The sequence below is a fragment of the Schistosoma haematobium genome, chromosome 6 (genome assembly GCF_000699445.3).
Source record: "Schistosoma haematobium chromosome 6, whole genome shotgun sequence".
NCBI classification, from domain to species: Eukaryota; Metazoa; Platyhelminthes; class Trematoda; order Strigeidida; family Schistosomatidae; genus Schistosoma; species Schistosoma haematobium.
This window is the reverse complement of record NC_067201.1, coordinates 14,509,847-14,531,728: the sequence shown is the minus strand read 5'-3', so window position 1 is coordinate 14,531,728 and position 21,882 is coordinate 14,509,847. Positions and strand designations below refer to the sequence as shown.

General features: G+C 40.6%; 1 protein-coding gene across 2 annotated transcripts in view; it reads left to right on the top strand.

Moving 5' to 3' along the window:
- The first annotated feature begins 5,925 nt into the window (after positions 1-5,925).
- The window catches only part of MS3_00008581 (uncharacterized protein), a 36,497-nt gene continuing 20,540 nt past the window's right edge, over positions 5,926-21,882 (top strand). Inside the window, exons 1-4 of one of the 2 annotated variants that reach the window (XM_051216916.1) lie at positions 5,926-5,998; positions 7,550-7,729; positions 14,749-14,856; positions 16,581-16,664. In XM_051216916.1, coding sequence (XP_051065548.1) covers positions 7,588-7,729; positions 14,749-14,856; positions 16,581-16,664 — 334 coding nt within the window. In that variant the 5' untranslated portion in view covers positions 5,926-5,998; positions 7,550-7,587. Of the gene's footprint in view, positions 7,730-14,748; positions 14,857-16,580; positions 16,665-21,882 lie in introns of both variants that reach the window. The other variant, XM_051216915.1, reaches the window with a different exon arrangement.

Here is a 21,882-nt window from a genome sequence, read left to right as displayed (position 1 = left end):
AAGATTCACTCACTTCAATAATGTAGACCCTAACCTAAAAGATAACTGTCTTTTAGTCCATAACTATGTAGTAGTAAAAAGTAGTCTTTAAAGAGGTCGGGTTAGAGATTAGGCAGCCTCATAAATGGCTGTCAGAAATCAAGCAGACGCATTTTAACAAACTTTAAAACGAAGGTCGGAGAGCTGTATTATCTGAGTCTTGACCCGAAGATCTGACATCTGAAGCTACAGTTGGTTGAACTTAAAGCAGGGGTAGATATCGTTATGTCACTATTAAGGATATTGAGATTAGCCTAAACTAAAATTACTGAATTCGGTGGGGATCCACTTGGGTTTTGAATGTTCATGGAAGGACAATGTAAACGTTGAGGACTGAGTTAATGATGACACCTAACTCTACATGTAATTGTTACAACATTGTGAAGTTATAGCAAGGATGATATAGAATATTGCGTCCCATTTGAGAATAAGAACTCTACACTAGGGTAATCAGCGCTTTACTTAAGTAATTTGGTTGACTTGTTGACATTGCAGTGGCATTCCTAATGTAATTGTTAAACGGTCCTTCTTTTCATCAGAGTGACGTAGTAGGTTTGCAGAAGCTCATATGAAAAAGTCGCCAACTATGAGACAGCTTTGTTACAAATGAAGGGAATTCAGACTTTAAATGTTCTAAAATAAAAGTAGTGGTGATGAGACTTCCACACAGGGTACATACCAAATGGACAGAAGCGGTAGACGACATCCTGAAAAAAGGGTAGAGACCGTATTTCGTTAATTGTTAGAGTTTGTGGAAAAGATTGCGTCACTTGCTACAAATACATATGGAGAGATCGCGCGCGGAATCTACAAGGCCCAGACAATGCCACCGAATGGCCAACCAGCTTCTAGTCAACATATCTATATTCTCTGACAGCGAATAAATACTAGATAGAAAAGCGACTAAATTACCTATCTAAAAGATTATTGAAAGGAGAACATCATCCTAAGCTGTAAATTATTATATTAGTTAATCGTGAGTGTAAGGTGTATTTATCCCGATTGGTGCAAGCTGCCGAGAGAGAAAGGCATTTTGTTCCACATCATCCTGTGCTGAATCATAAAAAGCCAGGAAAAGTTCGAATAGTGTTCAGCTGTGCTGCCTAATCATGTATCTCTGAATGATTGAATACACTTAAGACCAGATTTAATAGAAGTATTCCTCAGACTCAGAAAACTTAAGATTGGGCAATCAGCAGACAGAGAGGAAACGTCCTTTCAAGAACATCTGCCTGACGAGGATGAAGAAGTTCTCGACTTCTTGTGGTTCTCAGAAATAATCTTGACTCAATTCCTGATATTAACTGTCTTGTGCCGTTTATGATTTTGGACGTATGATCATCGGGCACTATGATTTATTCGACAAGAATACGAGCTACTCTTCGACGAAAATTCCACGTGTGTTATTGTCTTGTTTCTGTAGAAATAGTGTCTGAGGTCCCCGAGCTAGCGGATAGTTTAAGTCAACTTGTAAACCTCTGGGTTTTCCGAAAATATAGGTGTGTCAGTAATGAATTTGATGCTCTAAACGATGTCGCTGTGGAAGGCGAATCGGATAACTTCGTTTATATTTCAGGTTCGAAATAACGTATACATAGGACTTTAGGATCTAAATTTACAATAACTGAAAGGTAATGGCGACTAAGGCTTTGGTGCTGATCAGTCGGTACTTTCATCACATTTTCCATAGGTTAGCTGCCGTGTGCAAGCATATTTGGAATGGTAAGGGTGAAGAAAACAGATATGAATGTGTTATGGAATGTCTTCAAACAGGTGCTGTGCACTCAGAAGTAGCATTCAATCCGAACCGTAGTGATCTCGTGGTGGATTTAATGGGTTTAATAGACAGAAGAGGAAATGGAAAAGCAAATCACAGTGATAGTAGGTCTAATTTCATCCGACAGAATTCTGAATTTCAAGATATACGAGTGAGTGGGACACAAATAAGTTTAATAATGTTGCTGCATCCAGAGGATTACGATAGCATTTAATCCATCCATTGGGTAGGTATCGCGTCCTAATATGTGAGAAACTGATACTTTCGGTTGGACATATGTTGGTGGGAAATTCTATAGAGTAGGTTTCGTGTCTAAATCGATAGTTTGTTTATCTCTTGAAATTTTTCCTTGTTTCGATAACTTCTGCACCGATATTTTGATATTCGTCAATTTTGTTCAACTGAACCTTCAGTCTTTTAGTCTGAGTAGGATGTGTTTTTATGATTTCTAGATACACAGAGCATATCGTTTTGACTTACCGATGCCGGTTACTCTCCACATTTGTTTGTTAGGTATATTTTGAGTTGACACCTAAAAAAGTAGGGATAAATGGCAAGTGTTTCTCTTGGAAGCCAGTACTTGGTGGATGTTCGAGGGATTGTACTGAATCCCGTAACTTTGTTTATGTATGCAAATGAACTCTGGAATATAGTTGAGTCCCAGGTGTTGCTTCATGCTGATGATGTGAAAATTTGGCGAGAAATAACAGGAGACGTAGATGCATATGCAGTTCAGAAGGATTTAGATGCTATAGTTCTCTGGTCTTAGAGATAGTCGGTGTTTGTCGACGCAGCCAAGTGTGCCTCAGTCAGTCAGCTACAACGTTGGACCAGGCACATGTGTGTGTCTGTATGAAAATGAGGGGATCGAAAGGTAGATAGGTACAACATACGAGAAGATTTGGTGCTCGTTATCGGTTCTTATAATGAATTCGTAGTAACGGTGAGTCATGATCATCAAACCACGTCCCACTAACGCGTGGTGATAGCTGAGTGGTTCACAATCGTATAGTTTTTATAAGGATATTTATCAAGTTGGATACCAACATGTTCAAAAAGTGTACACAACCTTTATGAGATCTACCTTTGAAAACTGCACTCAAGCTGCAAGCCTCTATTTCAACGGTGTTGTGGATATTTCGAAAGTGTATAGACAATAGCTACTTGCGCTATCCCAAAACTCTGGGTTTATTATAGTCCGAGAGACTAGAGAAATTGAACATCTTTACTCTTCCCTACTGCAGATTAAGAGATGGTGTGATTTTGGTGTCCAGAATACTAAGAAAATGATTCTGTACTTGATATGTCCTATATTTTTCTTTCTACTAAGTCGGGACAACTTCAAGGGAGAGTGCAAAAGACAAGAACGAACAGACAACACGAGGCATACTGGTTTCCATGCTGAGCCACCAAATTCTTGAAACTTGTTACCTAATGAGGTGATGTCCTACTCTCTAATTGAGTTATTCAGGTGAAGACTAAACATTCTCAGACGCCTACTAGAAAAAGGACTAGCACAGACCAGAGGCGTTCTTTCCTTACTACACAAATCTGAATCTAATCTGAATGTAAATGTAGATCATTACCTATCCATTGGTAATAGACACGCCGAGCCGTTAGTCGAAAGACCCTTACTTTCTGTTCAGAACTAGCCGAACTATTTGAGTGAGATACGTATGACCTCATCTGAATGCGATAATCTAAAATAAAAATTGTAAAATAGTCTGAATCTTACCTTGCATAGTTCCTGCCTCGAGTTTCAGCTTGTTCGAATCTCCCCAAATGCTGACTGCTGCTTTCATTGTTGAAAGTCCCACTCCTGACACTGCACTTATTGGGGCAGTTTTCACTCAGGAACCTCCTCTATACAAAGAACCAGACCAACATAAAGAGTCAACAACCCACCTGCTCACCGTGGGCTTCGATCAAGACGATGTGCTTAAGGCTCTTAGCACCTCAAACATGGAAAAGTCAGCAGGACCAGATGAACTACACCCCAAAATCTTGAGACATATTGCACAATATACCACGACCCCACTGACTGTGATATTCAATATGTCACTTGACCAAGGTGTGTTACCTATGGACTGGAAAGACGCAATCGTCACTTCCATACATGAAGAAGAACCAAGACAACTTCCATCGAACTACAGACCTGTAAGCCTCACCAGTGTTTTCGTTAAGATATTGGAAAGAATAGTCACACGGACCATAATAGCATTTATGGAAGCCAATGACTTGCTAAACATAGAACAACATGGTTTTAGGAAGGGTCTATCTTGTGCCACGAACCTCCTTATAGCAAGGGAGTTTTGGATAAAAGCGCTAGACAACGGAAACTCAGTGGATGTTGTCTACATAGACTTCAGTAAGGCTTTTGACAAGGTGCCATCTAAAAGACTGCTATTGAAGTTGGAAACCCTCGGTATTGCAGGACTTCTTTTAAAATAGATTAGGGATTTCCTAGTGGGTCGTCGACAGAAAGTAAGAATAAATTCCAAGTGCTCCATCTGGAAACCAGTACTTAGTGGGGTACCTCAAGGTTCCGTCCTAGGTTCTTTGCTTTTTATAATGTATTTTAATTATCTCCCAAGTATAGTACAGTCTCCAATGTTATTATACGCTGACGGTGTAAAGATCTGGCGAGTAATAATTGGAGATACAGACGTATGTGCTCTTCAGGCAGACTTAAATAATATGATTAACTGGTCTAAAGGGTGGTTGATGCCTATCAACGCAGCAAAGTGTGTCTACATGCACTTTGGGGATTCAAAGGTTGATAGGTACAACATAGGGGAAGTGCCATTACCCGTAGTCCGGTCTCATAAGGATCTAGGGGTGACAGTGAGAAATGATTCTGAACCTAAATTATTCTCTCTTTTTCTCCCTACTAGATCGGGACATCTCAGAGAACATAGCAGGCGAGTAGAAAGGCCAAGAACGAACAAAATACTCGTGGCATACAGGTTTTCACACCAAGTCATCAATACTTGGAACCTACTGCCCGAAGCAGTGGTGTCCGCACCTTCAATTCAGTCTGCTGTGATAAGGATAGTAGGTTGGTGAACCTGTGTTAATCCTGACAGATTGTCTTCCAGCGAAGGTCCAGTTTCTCCTTGAAAATATTCACTGATGGGGCTGATAACACTTGTTCGGGTAAGGCGTTCCAATCATTGACTACTGGATGAGAAAAACAGTACCCCACTTTAAGTTTATCAGATCGCGGTTTATGTACCTTCTTTCTATGACCTCGGAGATTATTAGTGCTGGAGGGAGCAAAAGGATGAGACATATTAACACCCAAATCATAAGTAAAGATACGAAATGCCAGTATAAGGTCACCCCACGTCCTGCGACGCGACAAGGGGAAAAGGTTTAGGGGTTTTAAAAGCTCATCGTAAGGGAGTTTAAAAAGACCTTTCACTAATTTCGTTCCCACACGCTGGACACACCCAAGTGAGTTAGTATCCTTGACCAGACATGGGATAGCTGCTTGGATACAGTACTCCAAATGTGGTCTTATGTAGGTGGGATGTGAATTTCGAGACAATTCCTCGTCAAAAGATTTGAACGCTCGGCAAAGTGACCATAACGCACGAAAAACTTTGACAGTGGCTGCGTTGCAATGCGTAGTTGCTTTTAAGTCATGACTTATTATTACTCCTAAGTCTTTATGCTCTTGAACGCGTCGAAGAGGTTTACCATCAATAGTATAATGTTAACCATTACCATGACCGATATGCATTAGCACACTCTTCCTAGAATTGATTTCTAAGCCCCAACCTCGAGCCCATCTAACTAAATCGTTTAAGTCAGCTTGAAGATCCAAATGATCGGCCCCACTTTTTATTGTTCTTCGGATTTTAACGTCATCCGCAAACAATAATGCCGACAACCTAAGCAGCAGCGATAACTCATTACCGTAGAGAAGGAAGAGTAGAGGAGCTAAGATGGTGCCTTGGGGTACACCACTTTTGACTCTTTCAAAAGAAGACTGGACACTCACAGAAGCATATTAGTAAAGGAATAACATAGGCCGTAGGCCTTCTGTCCTTACTACACAAGTCTGAGATCTGAGTCTGAATTTTGTTCACTTGTTGGGACCTTGGCACTTCGATCAAAGTAATGAAAGTGGACGACCTTGAGCAAGGGAATTTAGATGTGGCTAGTGATAGAAGTGAAGTATGTGGACGAATCAGTCAGATCTTGGTGTGCAGTGCGTTCGTATGTTCTTGTAGCAGGTTGAACTATCTGCTTCTAGTTTCGAACCAAAAATTGTTTTGATATGAGAATTGTGCTGTTTGTGATTCCCGAGCTCCCAAGTTTGGGGAAATTATGTAATAGTTAGAAGTATTTAAATCATTATGCGAACTACGAATTCCCGAAGTAGTGCAATTTACAGAGAACAGAACTAGATAAACCCAAAGGAAAATGTTACATTTAATGTTTGATATCAGACAGTCATCAAGTACAAAAGAATCAGCAGTTCATACAAACACTATAGATTGTTGCCGATTGGTTTCACTAACGAAACTACACAATACACTGTGTGTGCTTGTTGGGTCATCGATTCACCTTTTATTTTGTCCATTTGTTTCCCAACCATCATGTTACTCTGCATACTCCTTTAGTACACAACGTACCTCTTGGCTAGATGCGAACCTCCGCAATTCTGTTTTTGATGGGAACTTTATTATTTCATATGTAAAGGCCCGTTATTCATTTTAGAACTGTGTATCAGCCATGAATATAACAATTTTCTTGCACAAATCGCCTTGGTATTTTTCGTGCCTGCTGAAAGACGGCTCGAGGTGAAGGATCTAGGTCGCTCATATTCTTTACTTCCACCCGATTCTCAATTGAAAAGTTATACAATTGTAATTTATGGACACTTTTAACATGAATTAAGAACCGATATACGTGTGAGATGTTAGTGTACTAGCTATAATACAATAATGCTTGTTGACCATTATGAGGAAATGAATTCCACGCCAAAAATCTGTGTGGTTCGTTTGTTTTTTAGTTCTGGCACTTTTCACGCTCTCTACACTTCTAGGTTCTGTCACGTGTTACTTTTCACATTATGCCAGTACATAACATGCCTTCATACAAGACACAAACGCTTCATTTGCCTAATGCTATTGGATGCCTTTTCTTAGGGGCTTAAGGATCTTCCATACGTTGGATCAACGTATAACCGATATCTCTTTATTGCGACCTGGGTTTACAAAACAGGAAAGGATGTATTCTGAAGAATAATCCTTTTTCAGGACTCAAGGAGGAAGAAATCCACTTGACTTCAAGAACAAGACTAAGTAAACTCAGTGACTCAGATTGTGAGAGAAAACTATTAGTATACTAATCCATCGGTAATTTGAAACTATCAGTCACAGCTTGTGATACCGAACAACTGTGAGTCTATCGGTGGTTGAAAATGTTGGAAGTTGAGTTATCAACTTCATTAAAACGTCTTCCTAAATTAAGTTTTGCTAAGATTAGAAAACCTTTAAGTGTCAATGGTGCTAAACAGCAACTAAACATTTCATTATATTTGGAGTAACGATGTTACTTGAATGTTATTGTTATCAGTAGATATTTTATAAGTAAAAGGGATGGTAATCTTGTGACCGAATTTAAATTAGGGTGGGGCTAGTAGTGATTTTCGTTATTTGAAGTTGAAACCTCTATGCGATATATTTTCTCGCTAAAGAGCTGTTCTGCCATTTGTTGTAGTTACCACATATTTCTATGCATTTGAAAATTGAAGTGAAATGGAGATATCTATGTTCGATCCTTGGTTTGGAATAAATTTTAAGGTCGAAGAACCAGTAGAGTTAGATGACCTAGTTATAAGGTCGTCACAGGAATTAGTCTCAAAAGATGTAAATGTTGTTCCTGAAAAATGTATAGAAGGTAGGTAACCATTATTATTATCATTATATTTGTGAGATTCGTATTTGTTCATCGTCACTCGTTACTAGAAACCAACATGTAAGAACTTGTTTGTAGGAACTATACCAATGTTCGGTCCTTAATTAATTTTAATTATTGTCACATGAAACGTTACTTGTATGCTCTTCAAACGCAGCCATGTACTTCCATGTCGTTTTGTGCATGTTCACAATCTCATTAATCTATAACTATACGTAACAGCACCGCACTCTGACCCCCCACTGTTCATAAAGTAATTCATCTAGGTCACTCACGACAAAACACTGATGACCTCGCCTGTATTCTAAAATTTCATTGATTTCGAGATAACTATTAAAACATATACTCACTTCTTGTTAAGTACTCAACAGAAATTGGTCGTCACCAACAGACTAGGAAAACACGATGTTAGTTGTAAGCTACTCAACGATCAGTAATTGTTAATATGTTTTAAGTGATATCGTATAAGGTCTTCAGCTGTTGATACTTTCGTGCTCTAAGCTAATACTCAATACTTTGAACGAGAATAATTTTATCTTCTTCTACCCTGCTCTTTAATCAGAGTGAGAAGTCCAGTTCTTAGTAAAAAGGCTTTGTTGATGAAAACCTAGGAAGAATTAACTTACATTTAAGTTAATGCAGTTATAAATCGACTCATTGATTATAATTTATAGAATTTCATCAACTGAGTAATTTTCACTGAATAAGGAATCACAATGAAATAATAAATACAAGGGGAAATGCACTGGAAATCAAACAAGTGCTGTGTTTGAAGAGATTACGAGTTCACCTAATCGGAGAACGGAACGAAGGCTCTGTGACACAATGACAGGAAAACTAGCTATTCCGATGCATCCAAGCACAGCCAACTAGAGAGAGAAGTCCAAATTCTGAGGAGGGAAACATATTTTGACTTTTCATCCTGTCATATCAACAACTAGCAGAATAGTGAATAACCGGTACTAGCGAAAACAAATCGAAAGTTAATTAGTAGGACCCATTCTGAATAAACAATTGTAATTAAAAGGAGTTGACTGAGTGAAAATAATCCTAAATCGATTTATAGATTGATTTTTTCCACATTGCATTTGGGGATTTCACATCCCTAACAACCATAATTGACAATCATATTGTTGACTGCACTAGTTATTATTCTGTATTTCTATAAATTGTCACTTCTGGTTAGTGGAAGACCATAATAACCCTGCTGATGTTAACTTGGATATATATATATATATATATATATATATATATTTAGTGCGAGTCATTATACCTTTTCCCAGTTGATTATTTATTTTATTTATTTGAACACATAAATATTGGTACAAGAGGGCACCAGATATATATGCGCCACACAAAACAATGAGAATTTAAAGACAAGGAAAAAAACAGTAAGGAGCGTGGAAGAAAAAGAGAACAATAACGAACAGATTGGTGTAAAGTAGTGTAATAATGTTAGTAATAATGGGGGAACGGAAAGGTACAACCGGAAAGAATTCTTTCAGTTAAGGAAGATACAACCAACTTTTATGAAGAAAGTAAAAGAAGGTTACAGCAGGATCTCCACTGACTTCTATTCTGAACCATATCTGATAACGTCTCTAGCCACTGTGTAGCACCATCTCTCGGACCCCAGCCAGGAGGACGTGAAGGACCAACACAGACCAGCCCCTTGCAGGTTTTTTTTCATACTCCAATACCATGTCATACACTGACCACCTCTCCACTTTTTCCAACCAGTCCCAGAGTCGGCGAATGATGCACGACGTGGAATTCTCTGGGACGACATTCGTAGAACATGTCCAAGCCACCGAAGTCGGTGCTTCAAGATGGTGAAACCAATTGGATTGTCGTCTCTGTGCCCGAACACGATGCAGAACCTCTGCATTACTGACATGGTGTTGCCACTGGATGTCAGCAATCCTTCGAAGACAACGATGATCGAACACAGTGTCGTCTAACATCCTCGACTCGGAGAGGCCAAGTTTCACAAGCATAGAGCAGAACTTTTTGGTGGAGTTTTGTTCTCTGAGCTGGATGGTTTGGTCGTGGAGCTTTCATCGTTCTTCTGAACGACATCATCAGCATAAACTTCAGATAGAAGTGAAGTGTTCGAATTTCTCCATATGTGTTTCACAGCTTGTTCTGTGCACCTCGATGTTGATTGGTTCTTATTGACCTTAAATTTGTCATTGTTTACTTCTTTGTTTTGGTTGTGTCTCCCGTTGTGCATGACTCTTGATTGGTTGGTAAATTGGATTGATAGAGCAGAAGTGCTCTCACTGACGCGTTGTAGATCCGACCTTCTACAGCCAGACTAACATCACGAAGGCGCCAAAGATGGCCCACATTGGCATAAGCCGCTCTGGCTTTCACTAAACGTGCATTGATTTCATCACTCACGCCCCCACCAGCACTTATGCAGCTACCTAGGTACAGGAACTTCTCGACTACTTCTATCTGCTCACCATCCAGGGTGAGTACAGGATTAGAATCCTGCCAGTCTTGTAGAAGTAATTTGCATTTCGAAGGTGCAAAGCACATACCATACTTACGGACACTGATTGCCAACTGATTAAGTGCGGATTGCATGGCTTGGGCATTATCGCACAGTAAGACAATATCATCCACATACTCAAGGTCGAGAAGTCTTTCTCCAGGCAACAGGTCCACGCCGCCATTACTTACATCCATCAGAGCTGTTTCCAGAATGTCATCGATGGCAAAGTTGAAGAGGAATGGTGAGATTGGGCAACCCTGTGTAACCCCACTGCTCGAATGGTCAGTCAGTCAGTCAGTAACAACGTAGAACTTCGTACGTACGTACATCAGTTCGAGTTGCCACACCACATTAGCACAGAGATGCAGTGATCGATTCAAATCCCGTAGTGGTAGAGGTAATACGAGTATAAGCAGTAATCGGGAAGATTAGTGTTTGGAGATGTTACTTAAAGAGTATAATACAGTGAAATAAATTTGGGAAGAGAAAAAAAGAGACAAGGAGGAATAAGGAGATCAAAATTTGGGAGAACACAAAGAGTGTATGCACCTGTGCCATTGCAAACGATTTTGAGCCATGTCATTCAGGGTCTCTAACCATCGGTTGCTATCATCTCGCGGTCCCCAACCAGGTAGTCTACACCTACCGACATGACTCAGACCACTTGTCAGTGACTTCATGGACTTGTGCCATGTTTTGGTCTGGCCGCCGGAGGTAAGTCATCTAGACTCAGTGATTTGTAGCGCTTCAAGAGTTGGAATTCCTTGCGGAGTTCCGCCTCATTTGGTGGATCAATCGTCACCGGCCAGGACAGTCTGGCCGATGTTGACAGAGCAGCAGGCCAGTTGAACTGCCCTTCGATGAATTCTACACATCGTCCAAGACGTCGATGGATGTTAGTGATTGGCGTTCCGTCATCCTCGCAGATTGTTTCGCTCACACCAGGCTTCTTGCTGCCAGTGGCTCGGATGAGTTGGAAGAGCTCACGGTAGTTACCAGATGCAGGTGCTGCTTCCAGCTCATTAGCACGCTCCGACCACCAGGCTTCTCGGTCCTTACACAAGCTTTGCCCGATTTCATTACGTAACAGTTGTTGTTTGTGGTCAAACTCACTGTCACCCGGAGTAGACCGACGGGCTTCAATGAGTTGTAAGGAGCCTGAAGAAACCCAGTGCTTATAAGCGGGACGTTTCGCGAAGCCGCAAGCGGCTTACTCGCCATTTCGATGGCGTCACGCAATCACAACCAATGCTCATCTATACTTTACGGTGGAATGGTAGTTAGCCTAGAAACTAGCTCGGTTCGGTACTTACCAGCAACAGAAGTTGCAACCAGCTTGCTGACATCAATCCTTTTGTGGCGGTCACTTCGTTGGCCACTGAAAATTAAGGTAAGATTGGTGCAGACCAAGGCATGATCAGAGTCCAGATAGGTACTCCAAAAGGAGTGGCAGTCTTGTACACAACCACGCCAGCGGTAGCTGATCGCGATGTGATCAATCTGAGTCCAGGCTTGAGATGCAGAGGGAGGACGCCAGGTGGCACATCGGCGATGACTGTGCCGAAAGTTAGTGCTAACCAGAAACAGGTTGTGGTTTGCACAAAATATTGATAGACGGTTCACGTTATCTGTCCTGCGACCAACAAGTCCCCATCGGCCACCTAAACGATTCTCTTCTGTGCCTAGACGCCCGACCTGAGCATTCAAGTCGCTGGCTAGTACTACAATATCTGTCGAATGCATTTTCTGAAGAAGAACAGATAACTGGTGGTAGAATTCATCCTTGATTGCATCCGGGCTGCAATCTGTCGGGGCATAGGTGGAGATGACGAAACGACATCGTTTCTCACGCCGATTTCTTCTCACTTTGATGGAACTTTCTAATCTAACAGTACATAACCGACTGTTAATGGGGATCCGATCGGTTAGTGCTGCCTCAGCTCTAGCGCTTAGTGCGACACCAACGCCAGCAAGATAAACGTACCTGAATTCTGAGTTCTGGATGCATGCAGATTTGGTTTAGGAAGAACTATGTGTCGACTATATGTTTACTAGTCTGAAGCTTCTCTCATAAGTCAAGTACAGATGAAATAAGTTGAATAAGTTGTTTTTCTTTTATTTTGACGAAAATACTGATTTTTAATTTTTTTAAAATATTTAGATTCTTCACTTATATCACGAACGATCGACTTTTAATTTGTCCGGTGTCAGCAGTTTTAACTGGTTTTCATTTCTACAACTGTTTTGATGACTTAACTCATGAGTAGATATACAAACCGAATCTCATTTTGTTTCGTTCAGAAAGCTCTCTGAACTTCTTCAAAAAGCTAAACGTTCAGACATAGTACTCGTAGTAGGTGACTTTAATGCCCAGATAGGTAGTTTAAACCAAACAGAAAGGCATTTAGGTGGGTATTTTAGTATTCCGGCACAACGAACAGATAATGGTGATCGTCTGCTGCAACTGTGCTCAGACAATCGTTTATTTTTAGCACACACAAATTTTAAGCATAAGGAGAGACATCGTCTAACATGGCGACCCCCTACACCAAACCAACGATGGACTCAAATAGACCATATTGCCATCAGTCATCGTTGGAGAGGGTCGGTCGAAGATTGTCGCTCATTCTGGCGTACCTGCTTTGACTCCGATCATGCCCTAATACGGGCACGCATCTGCTTGCGCCTCACTGGACGCAAAAAAGCCACATTAAAAAGAACAATTAGAACTGAATTGAGTGACGAGAAAACCAAAAGTAGGTTCCAGGATCAACTGAGGTCACACTTAGGTAGTTCTGAAAATGAGGCTGACTCAGATGCTGCTTGGAAAGACATACAAGCATCTGTAGAAACAGCAGTGACATCTATTAGTGATTTAAACCACAGAGTTACAAAGAACCAATGGATTTCTTCAAGGTCTATCGCACTAATGGATTCTCGCAAACTTGTCCCATCAGGTTCTGAACACGATGCAGAGCGACAACAAATCAGGTCTAGGTTAAGCAACAGTCTAAGAAACGACCGTGAGCAGTGGTGGGCAACGAAAGCAAAAGAGACGGAAAAGGCGGCGACTATAGGGAACACAAGACAGCTTTACAGACTAATAAAAGAAACTGGAATTAATAAGTCAAGTGTAAGTCGGACTTCCGGAAAAAGACGACACCCTCATCTGCTCTCAGTCCAGACGTTTAGAACGATGGGCGGGATATTTTAGAGGACAGTTCAGCTGGCCTTCAGCTACTCTACAACTACCCTCCATTCCTAGACAGGGTGAATGGAACATTGAAGTAGGTCCCCCAACTCTAGCAGAAGTTCAAAAGGCTATAGTTAATCTGAAACGAGGAAGGGCAGCTAGCCCAGATGGATTGGCTCCAAATGCAAGTTGTTGCTTCAGGACTGGTCTGCGTCAACACCTGAATTAAGTATAGGGAGTGAAGTAGTCGAACACGTTGACAACTTCATTTATCTTGGGAGTCTGATCAGCCCTAATGGGTTGGTGTCTGACGAAATCTCAGCACGGATTCGAAATGCTCGTTTGGCTTTTGCCAACTTACGTCACCTATGGCGAAGGCGAGATATCCGTCTATCAATAAAAGGACGAGTATACTGCGCGGCAGTCCGTTCTGTTTTAATTTACGGCTGCGAAACATGGCCATTGAGGGTTGAAGATACCCGTAAGCTACTAGTATTTGACCACAGATGCCTTAGAAATATTGCTGGCGTCTGCTGGGATCACCGGGTAAGTAATAGTGAGGTTAGACGCAGGGTATTAGTGAATGATGGTAAATCAGTTGATGAGGTTGTGAATCTTCATCGACTGAGATGGTTGGGCCACATGTTACGTATGCCTGAACACCGATTACCACGAAGTGCAAAGCTAACGGGTGTTAGAGATGGTTGGAAGAGAATTAGGAGCGGCCAAACCAAAACGTGGCATCAGTGCTTGAAGACACTAACCTATAGTCTGAGCCATGTTGGTAGATGCAGACCACTTGGTTGGGGTCCGCGTGACTATCGTGACCAATGGTTGGAGACTCTTGGTGACATGGCTCAGAATCGATCACAATGGAGTCGGTGTATACACTCTCTGTCTTCCCTTAAACTAAGAGATTAAAATCGCTTCATATCATTCTTTCTACGAACTAATTCTTTCTTTCTGTACTATATCCTTATTGCAATCTTTCTTTTATATATTACCACCATTGACTTAACCACTCCTGTGAATCCGGTGTTCATCTTGCTGTGCTATTGCGGTATGGCAACCTGGACCGATGCATATATGTGCCTGGTCCTACGTTGTAGCTGACTGACTGACTGTTTTTACTAATCTCTTTGTCGCTATATATGTAAATTTTACATGTAGCGTAATTATGATTGACACTAAACATCAAACATTTGTGCGTATTTGTTTTTATTTTCATGACATGTTTGTTATATAAATCTAGCAACATGTTTATTAACTATTTAGTTACGTAACCACAATCTTTCGTGATTTTCGTAGATGAATGTGATTCCGATAAAGCTCCTGTTGTTGGCAATCTCGTTACAGATAGAGGTGTGGTTTTTATCAGGACAAATCAGAACCCTATCCGACAAAATTCTGCAAAGGGTAGGTGCCTTACGTTATTCTAATATATTGAGATTGCAAATCAAACTCACCCATGAAAAAGCATACATCTTAAATTTTTTCCCCACCTATTCGACGTGGTTTATTTGTCGTTATCTACAAATCTGAAAGTAAGCATATATCTAAAGAAGTGTTTGTTCGATTAGTTGTACTATGTGGCGTGTTTAACGGTACAGTTTTATTGCTACTTCTGTTAAGATTTCAAAGAAGTAGGATATTTCCATTTCGTGGATGGAATTTTCATTTTCGACATCCCATCTTACTAATGATTTATTGTGTCCATCTTCTTTGAAGACTTTTGTGAAAAAAGTCCTTAGATTTGATTTTATTGGTAACCATATTCTCTGACAAATAGAGCCATTATTGAAGGATCAAAAATTATTTACGTTTCATTTAATACACATTATTCTTGCTTCAGTAGTATCAAATCGTCTCCATCGACTCAACATAGTTTAGATAACGATGTACTAAACTTGTATACATGAGAGTAAACATCTTTTTGCGTAAAATATCGTAGTAGATTGATGTTAACCGAAGCACTCTGTGAAAAACTTAAGGATCGAATATATTATTTTCACCATTATCTCAATTTGTGAAGAACTATTGACAAGCAGATAGGAATATATATGTTCCGAATTAATTTGAGACCCTTGATCATTGAGGACTCATAGCTCTATACAGATTGAACATAAGCGATGCATGAAGGTATCACAGTGAACACAGTACTTTCAAACCATTGAGTTGGCATCCATTTCTCCTTATTTTCAGCTTCAAATGATCTACGGTTACAAGTGTAAATATAATTCAATTTTCATTGTGTATGTCAAGAAATAGTATTAATAAATATTTAACAGTCAGATTTAGCTGGTGTTGGTTGCTTGTATCTTCTCATCACTGTGTAGGACTGCAATTGATCAGTCTCTTGTTGGCATATGTGCATCCTGTGCAGGTTGCCTCGATATTGCCTTAAGTCACAAGTTTTATGAGCAATGATCGATGGTAGTTAGCAGTGTTTGCTCAATGTTTAGTATTACAGACTCATGTATTGATGTTATGACCAATGATGAATGTTTACGTTTGGTGTATGTGAGGTAATGATAGTGCTTACCTAATTTTGAATCTTATTCAGTAAACGAAAGTTGTAGGAGTATATACTAGTGCGATAGAGTTCTAACTATGCTCCAAAGTTTGCCGGATTTTCCTGTTACCTTCTGATGTGATTTAGAATTTATATCAGATACTCCATTCCATAAGCTTGAACTACTTCTTGACTGGATTTTCTTTGAGGTTTTATTCTTTTGTAAACAAGATGATTTAATTGTAAAATATTGGCTGTTTTGGTGGGTAACGTCAATTATTCTTCTGTGCAAGTTCTAATTGTAATGCTCGCCTTACCCGTTTGTCTCTTGACATTTACTTCATATCAAGCAGAACACCTATGATTGTAACATACTACGGCGTAACCAGTTTTCAGAAAATATACATTCCTTACAGAACCTGTTCACCGATCTGTGCTAGCTTCAGTTTTCATAACTATCCGTGTTATCTAAGTGTGTGCGTTTCATTGCCGTCTCCAACAAATCGAAAAAAAGTTTGATAATTTATTTCGATAGTAATGTTGATGGTAGGAGGTTCTGTTCTTTTTACTGTTCTTTTAAGCCGCCTATTCTTACAATTTATTTACTAAATCATTTTGACGTTCATAGCAATAAAATTGTCGCATGATTTACGCAACAAGGATCTTTCAATAGAAACTACTCGTCATCTCCATATTAAGACTGTTCATGAAGGTGAGTGGTGTTTCATTTCCTCATATATTTGTTTCATGTATTGAGTTAATTTTGATTGTTCATTGTTGTTTTTGTCTGAAGATTAATGTTTCTGTCTGTCTATATTTATTCTGTTGATTATTTATTGGTGAAGGATATATTATAGGGTTATTTTACTGCTAAGGAAAACACAAGAATACTCAAATTTTTATCAACAATGCTGAAATCCCTCCAGAAACGATAACTGCTCGCACGTTTCTTCTAATTCAATTTTTCTCATCACCTTTGCCTTTTTCTTATTGGTTGTCATTGCTTTTAGTTCGGTAAATTTTTGTATTTCATGGAAATCATGAACTGACCAATGTTTGGTCACCATTGAAAACCTGGAAGCACTGGATGGCTGTTTCGTCCTGGTATGGGACTCCTCAAGAGCGCGCATCCACGATTCCGCACGCGGGATATAAACTCAGAACCCTCGGTCTCGCACATGGACGCCTAACTTCTAAACCACTGAGCCGTCGTCCGACGGTGTCACTATTAAGCTTCACTCAATTCACGATGTTTGCGACCATTTTCAATTGTCTTCGGTGAGTAACTGCCTTTCACCCGACACGGATTTGACTCCACTAGTCACAGCTTCTTGACTAGAACTCGGAGGATTTCCTCTCGAAACTAGGCACTTTTGAGTACATGATACTTCCCAGTTGGGGCGCGCACAAGGCCGGGGATGCTGGGTTTGAATCTTGCTCACGGGATCGTGGATGCGCACTCATGAGGAGTAACATACTAGGATGAAACGACCGTCCAGTGCTTCCAGGTTTTCAATGGTGGTCAAACATTAATCAGTCCATGATTTCACTGAAATTCAACAATCTCGACAACCCCAAACTGGAAATTGTTATATGCTTGAAGGTCATGTTTTGTCACTATAGGTATAGAGTTATGCCGACTCATTTTGTTCGGCTTGTCCTACCTCGAATATCAAGTTCTACACAATTCATCTGATTCCTGTGTCAGCCATCGGGTGTTAGTTAATGTTTTGTGTAAATTGCTGTTGTCGATCTCGAAAAGAACCGATCTTATTAAATGGACCCAGTCGTTGTCACTTGATCAGTAAGTACCATAGGCCCCTATTGAACCCCATTAATGAAATACAACACTTAAAATATTGAGTAAATAAAATTTTTGAACAATAGTCTTCTGCGTTATTACGTCTGTAACTTTATGAGAATTGTTATGTTTGCTTTTGTAAATATGAACTAATGTCATGCACCATTTCTGTTGAAAATAGTAAATTTAGCTTCTTAATATGTGATATTTAGTTGCAAATGTCATTCAAATAATTTTAATACTTATTTCGTGGTACTGTGGTGGTTTCGGGTTCCTATTTTAATTCCTTTTCGGAGTTTTTAACGTTGAACGCAATTGAAAATACGAAGATCCAAGTCATTAGTCTTCTTTTAGTAAATTTTCACTAGTTCTCGCCTTATCATTGTATGTTCGCTTCATGAATGTGCTCCATCATCTTTGATTTGTTCTCAGTATATTGCTACTCGGAATATTTTTTCCATAAAATGTCAGATAATTAGGAATCATCTCGCTTATTTCATGTTTGTTGAGTTTATTCATCGAGTGAGTGGTGAGTAAACTTGTTTTAATGATTTAATGAGAAACTCAAATTACCGAATCATTTTAATAAATACAACTCCAAAAGGCAGACGGTTATACTGAAACAACCCACGATGAGTATTGATAGTAAGCAGCTCTCTTGATGCTTCATCTACCTCCACTTGCAAATAAGCATCAGCTAGATCCAGTTTTGCGAAAAACTTTCACACATTCAGCATAGTAACACAGATCTGCGGGAACTGGCAAAGGATAATGATGCTGTTCCAGAGCTGCATTGAGACCTGTAGAAAAGTCAGCACATATACGTATCGTGCCGTTGGCCTTCTTGATAACAACTATAGGTGCTGCCCAAGCAGAGTAAAAAACGGGCGTAACAACTCCTTGTTGTTGAAGGCGATTCGATTCTTCATCTACTGTTGGTAATGTTTCATAAGGCATGGGTCTCTTTGGACGGAAAACAGGCTTAGCCCCAAGTTTCAACCGAAGCGTTGCTTTCATGGCAGAACACCGACCCAATCCAGGTTGGAAAATAGATGAAAACTGTGTCATTAGCTTCTTCGTATATGCTTCAGGGTCATGTGGATGTTATACCAGGTGGCATATTGGTATTTAACTGGACATCAGCTAAGTTTAGCTGGTCGAACCAATCTAAACCAAGTAAATTTAGATCAACTGGCGTTATATAACATACCCCAGTAAACGACCAATCTCGGAAAGTAACTCTACATTCCAATTGTCCTAACAAGCGAAGGTAATTACCATATGCAGTACAAGGCTTTTGTGTTGCAAGTGGAAGTAGGTGAAGCAACAAGAAAGTTGCTTACTATCAATACTCATTGTGGGCTGTTTTAGTATAACCGTCTGCCTTTTGGAGTCAAGACTGCCCCATCTATCTTTCAGCAACTAATGGATACCATCCTATCAGGTATCTCGGGCGCCGTGGCTTATTTCGATGATATTTTAATTGTTGCGACGACATTAGAACAGCTACAGGAACGCACGACATTGTTACTGCTACGCATCAGCGTCAACGGGTTCCGGGTACATCAGGAGAAATGCCAGTTTTTATTGCAGTCAATAAACTATTTGGGGTTTATTTTTGACGCTGACGGCCGCAGACTAGATCCTGAGAACACTCGAGCTATCAAACTGATGCTCACTCCCACTAATGTCTAGGCACTACGTTCCTTCATGGGACTTGTTGCCTATTATTCAGCGTTCGTTCCTTCGATGCATGATATTCGCGCCCCATTGAATCGTCTGCTGACGAAGAACAGCACTTGGAACTGGACTAATGAGTGGGATGCGGCGTTTTGTAAACTCAAGTCTATAATTAGCTCGGAATTGTTGTTAATGCACTACGATCCATCCATGCCGATCTATGTAGATACAGACGCTTCAGCGTATGGCCTAGGTGCTGTTATTTCACATCAGTTTCCAGACGCGTCAGAAAAAGCTGTTATGCATACATCCCGTACACTAACCCCAGCAGAAAAGAAATACAGCCAGAGAGGAAAAGAGGCTCTTTCACTTGTGTTTGCTGTTCGACGTCTCCACAAGTTTCTGTACGGTCGGAGGTTTACGCTTCTCACAGGTCACAAGCCTCTGCTCGCAATATTCGGTCGAAATCGGGCATTTCAGCCCATTCTACAAATCGTCTTCAGCGATGGGCCTTGGTACTTTCGGGGTATGATTTCAAGATCCAATACCGACGCACTCAACAATTCGGTCAGACACATGCTTTATCACAACTCATTAATCATCATTTGGCGGCTGAGTAAAACATGGTGATCGCATCTCTGTCAGCGGTAGACCACGCGGAATGTTATCTGACAACCACAATATGGGCATTGCCGGTGTCTGCAATAGACACACGAAACGCTTCCAGGAACGACCCAATCATCAAGATTGCGATGAGCTATGTCACCAACGGTTGGTCGTCTAAGAAGTTTGATGGTGACATGAAACAACTTTATCAGTGGCGGGATTCACTATGCATTGTAAACGACTGCTTGATTTTTGGAGAAAGAATGGTTGTGCCAGAGTCCCTTAGCGCAAAAGTGCTGAAACAGTTCCACTTTGGTCACTCGGGGGTTAAACGAATGAAATCCGTAGCCAGGAGTTATGCATACTGGCCCCTAATGGATCAACATATCACTGAGTTGGTTGGAAAATGCATTCGGTGTCAGCAAGCGGCAAAAGTGAATGCCAAAGTCCCGCCAGTTTCATGACCACAACCTGATCATCCTTGGTCCAGGATACACGTCGACTTAATGGAACTATGCAGTTAGTTGTGGTTGATGCCCTTTCAAAATGGCTAGAAATCAGCCTTGTAATGCCGCCCACAACTAAAACAATACAGCCCCTTACTGAAATTTTCTCCCGAAATGGCATACCAGATGTAATTGTATCTGACAACGGGTCGCAATTTACCTCTAGCTAATTCCAAGCTTTCTGTCAACGGCTAGCCATCAAGCACTTACACTCGCCACTATACCACCCGCAGTCGAATGGGCAAGTGGAAAGGTTTGTGGATGCGTTTAAAAGAGCATTGGTTAGGTCGAAGGAGAAGGAAACACCAGCTGACGCGTTGCGAAATTTCTTGTTCGTTTATCGAAGAACACCAAATGAGACGGTACGGGAGCGAAAATCCCCAGCAGAAATCCTGATGGAAAGAAGACTGATAACGATCCACGGCCCGATGCATCCGAGTAATGCATCAACACCAGTACAGAAAAAGTCTGAAGAGCAATCCACATACGAAGTGGGATGTCCTGTGTTTGCCCGTGACTACAGAACAACCCATGGTCCATGGACAGAAGCGCGAGTAGTCAGAATAGGCCGTGTCATGTACGAAGTAGAGGTAGGAGGCGATAGATGGTCACGCCATTGGAATCAGATGCTCAAACGGTTAGCTCCAGACCGCCCATGAACATCCTGCTTGATACCTTCAACTTACTGATAGCCCCAACACGAGAAAAAGCCCAATTACAAGCTGATCTCCGCTCCAGAAGTTGGCCTCTCCGACAGCGGTGAACAGCAGTCAAGATGCAAGTTGACCCCAGAAAAGTACGCTATTGAAAAGAGGAGGTGTGTTGAGGACGTTAGATCCCCAGAATTCACTTGGAAAAGGTCCTTATTTTGTAATTTTATTCTGAAAATTTGAATTTTATGTTTTCGCTCCAAGAGACTCTTAGTTGGCCTACAGCTTACATTTCCCACTCGGAAATCCTTGACTGTCATTGGTTGACGGATTTTTTTAGTACGCTGTTTTGTGGCTTTCCCAAAGGCGTTTCTATCACTTTATAATTAAACTTGATTTGTGTGCTTAGGACCTCGTATTTTCTGGGTGCTTGTAGAATACATTCTCTACGCCTCATCAAGACTTCTTGATCTAGTTAGCAGGGTCGGGAACAATGGATTAGTATAGCCTATCGTGTCACTGTATCTTTGACCTTCGTTCCGCTTGCCGATTAAGGTGAACTCGTAATAACATTCAAGCATATCAGTGAATTTCGTTCAAACACACAAACAATTGATTATTTATTGTTCACCTAATACAACATTTGCTTGTGAATACAGATAGATTACAATGTAAAGACATGATTAG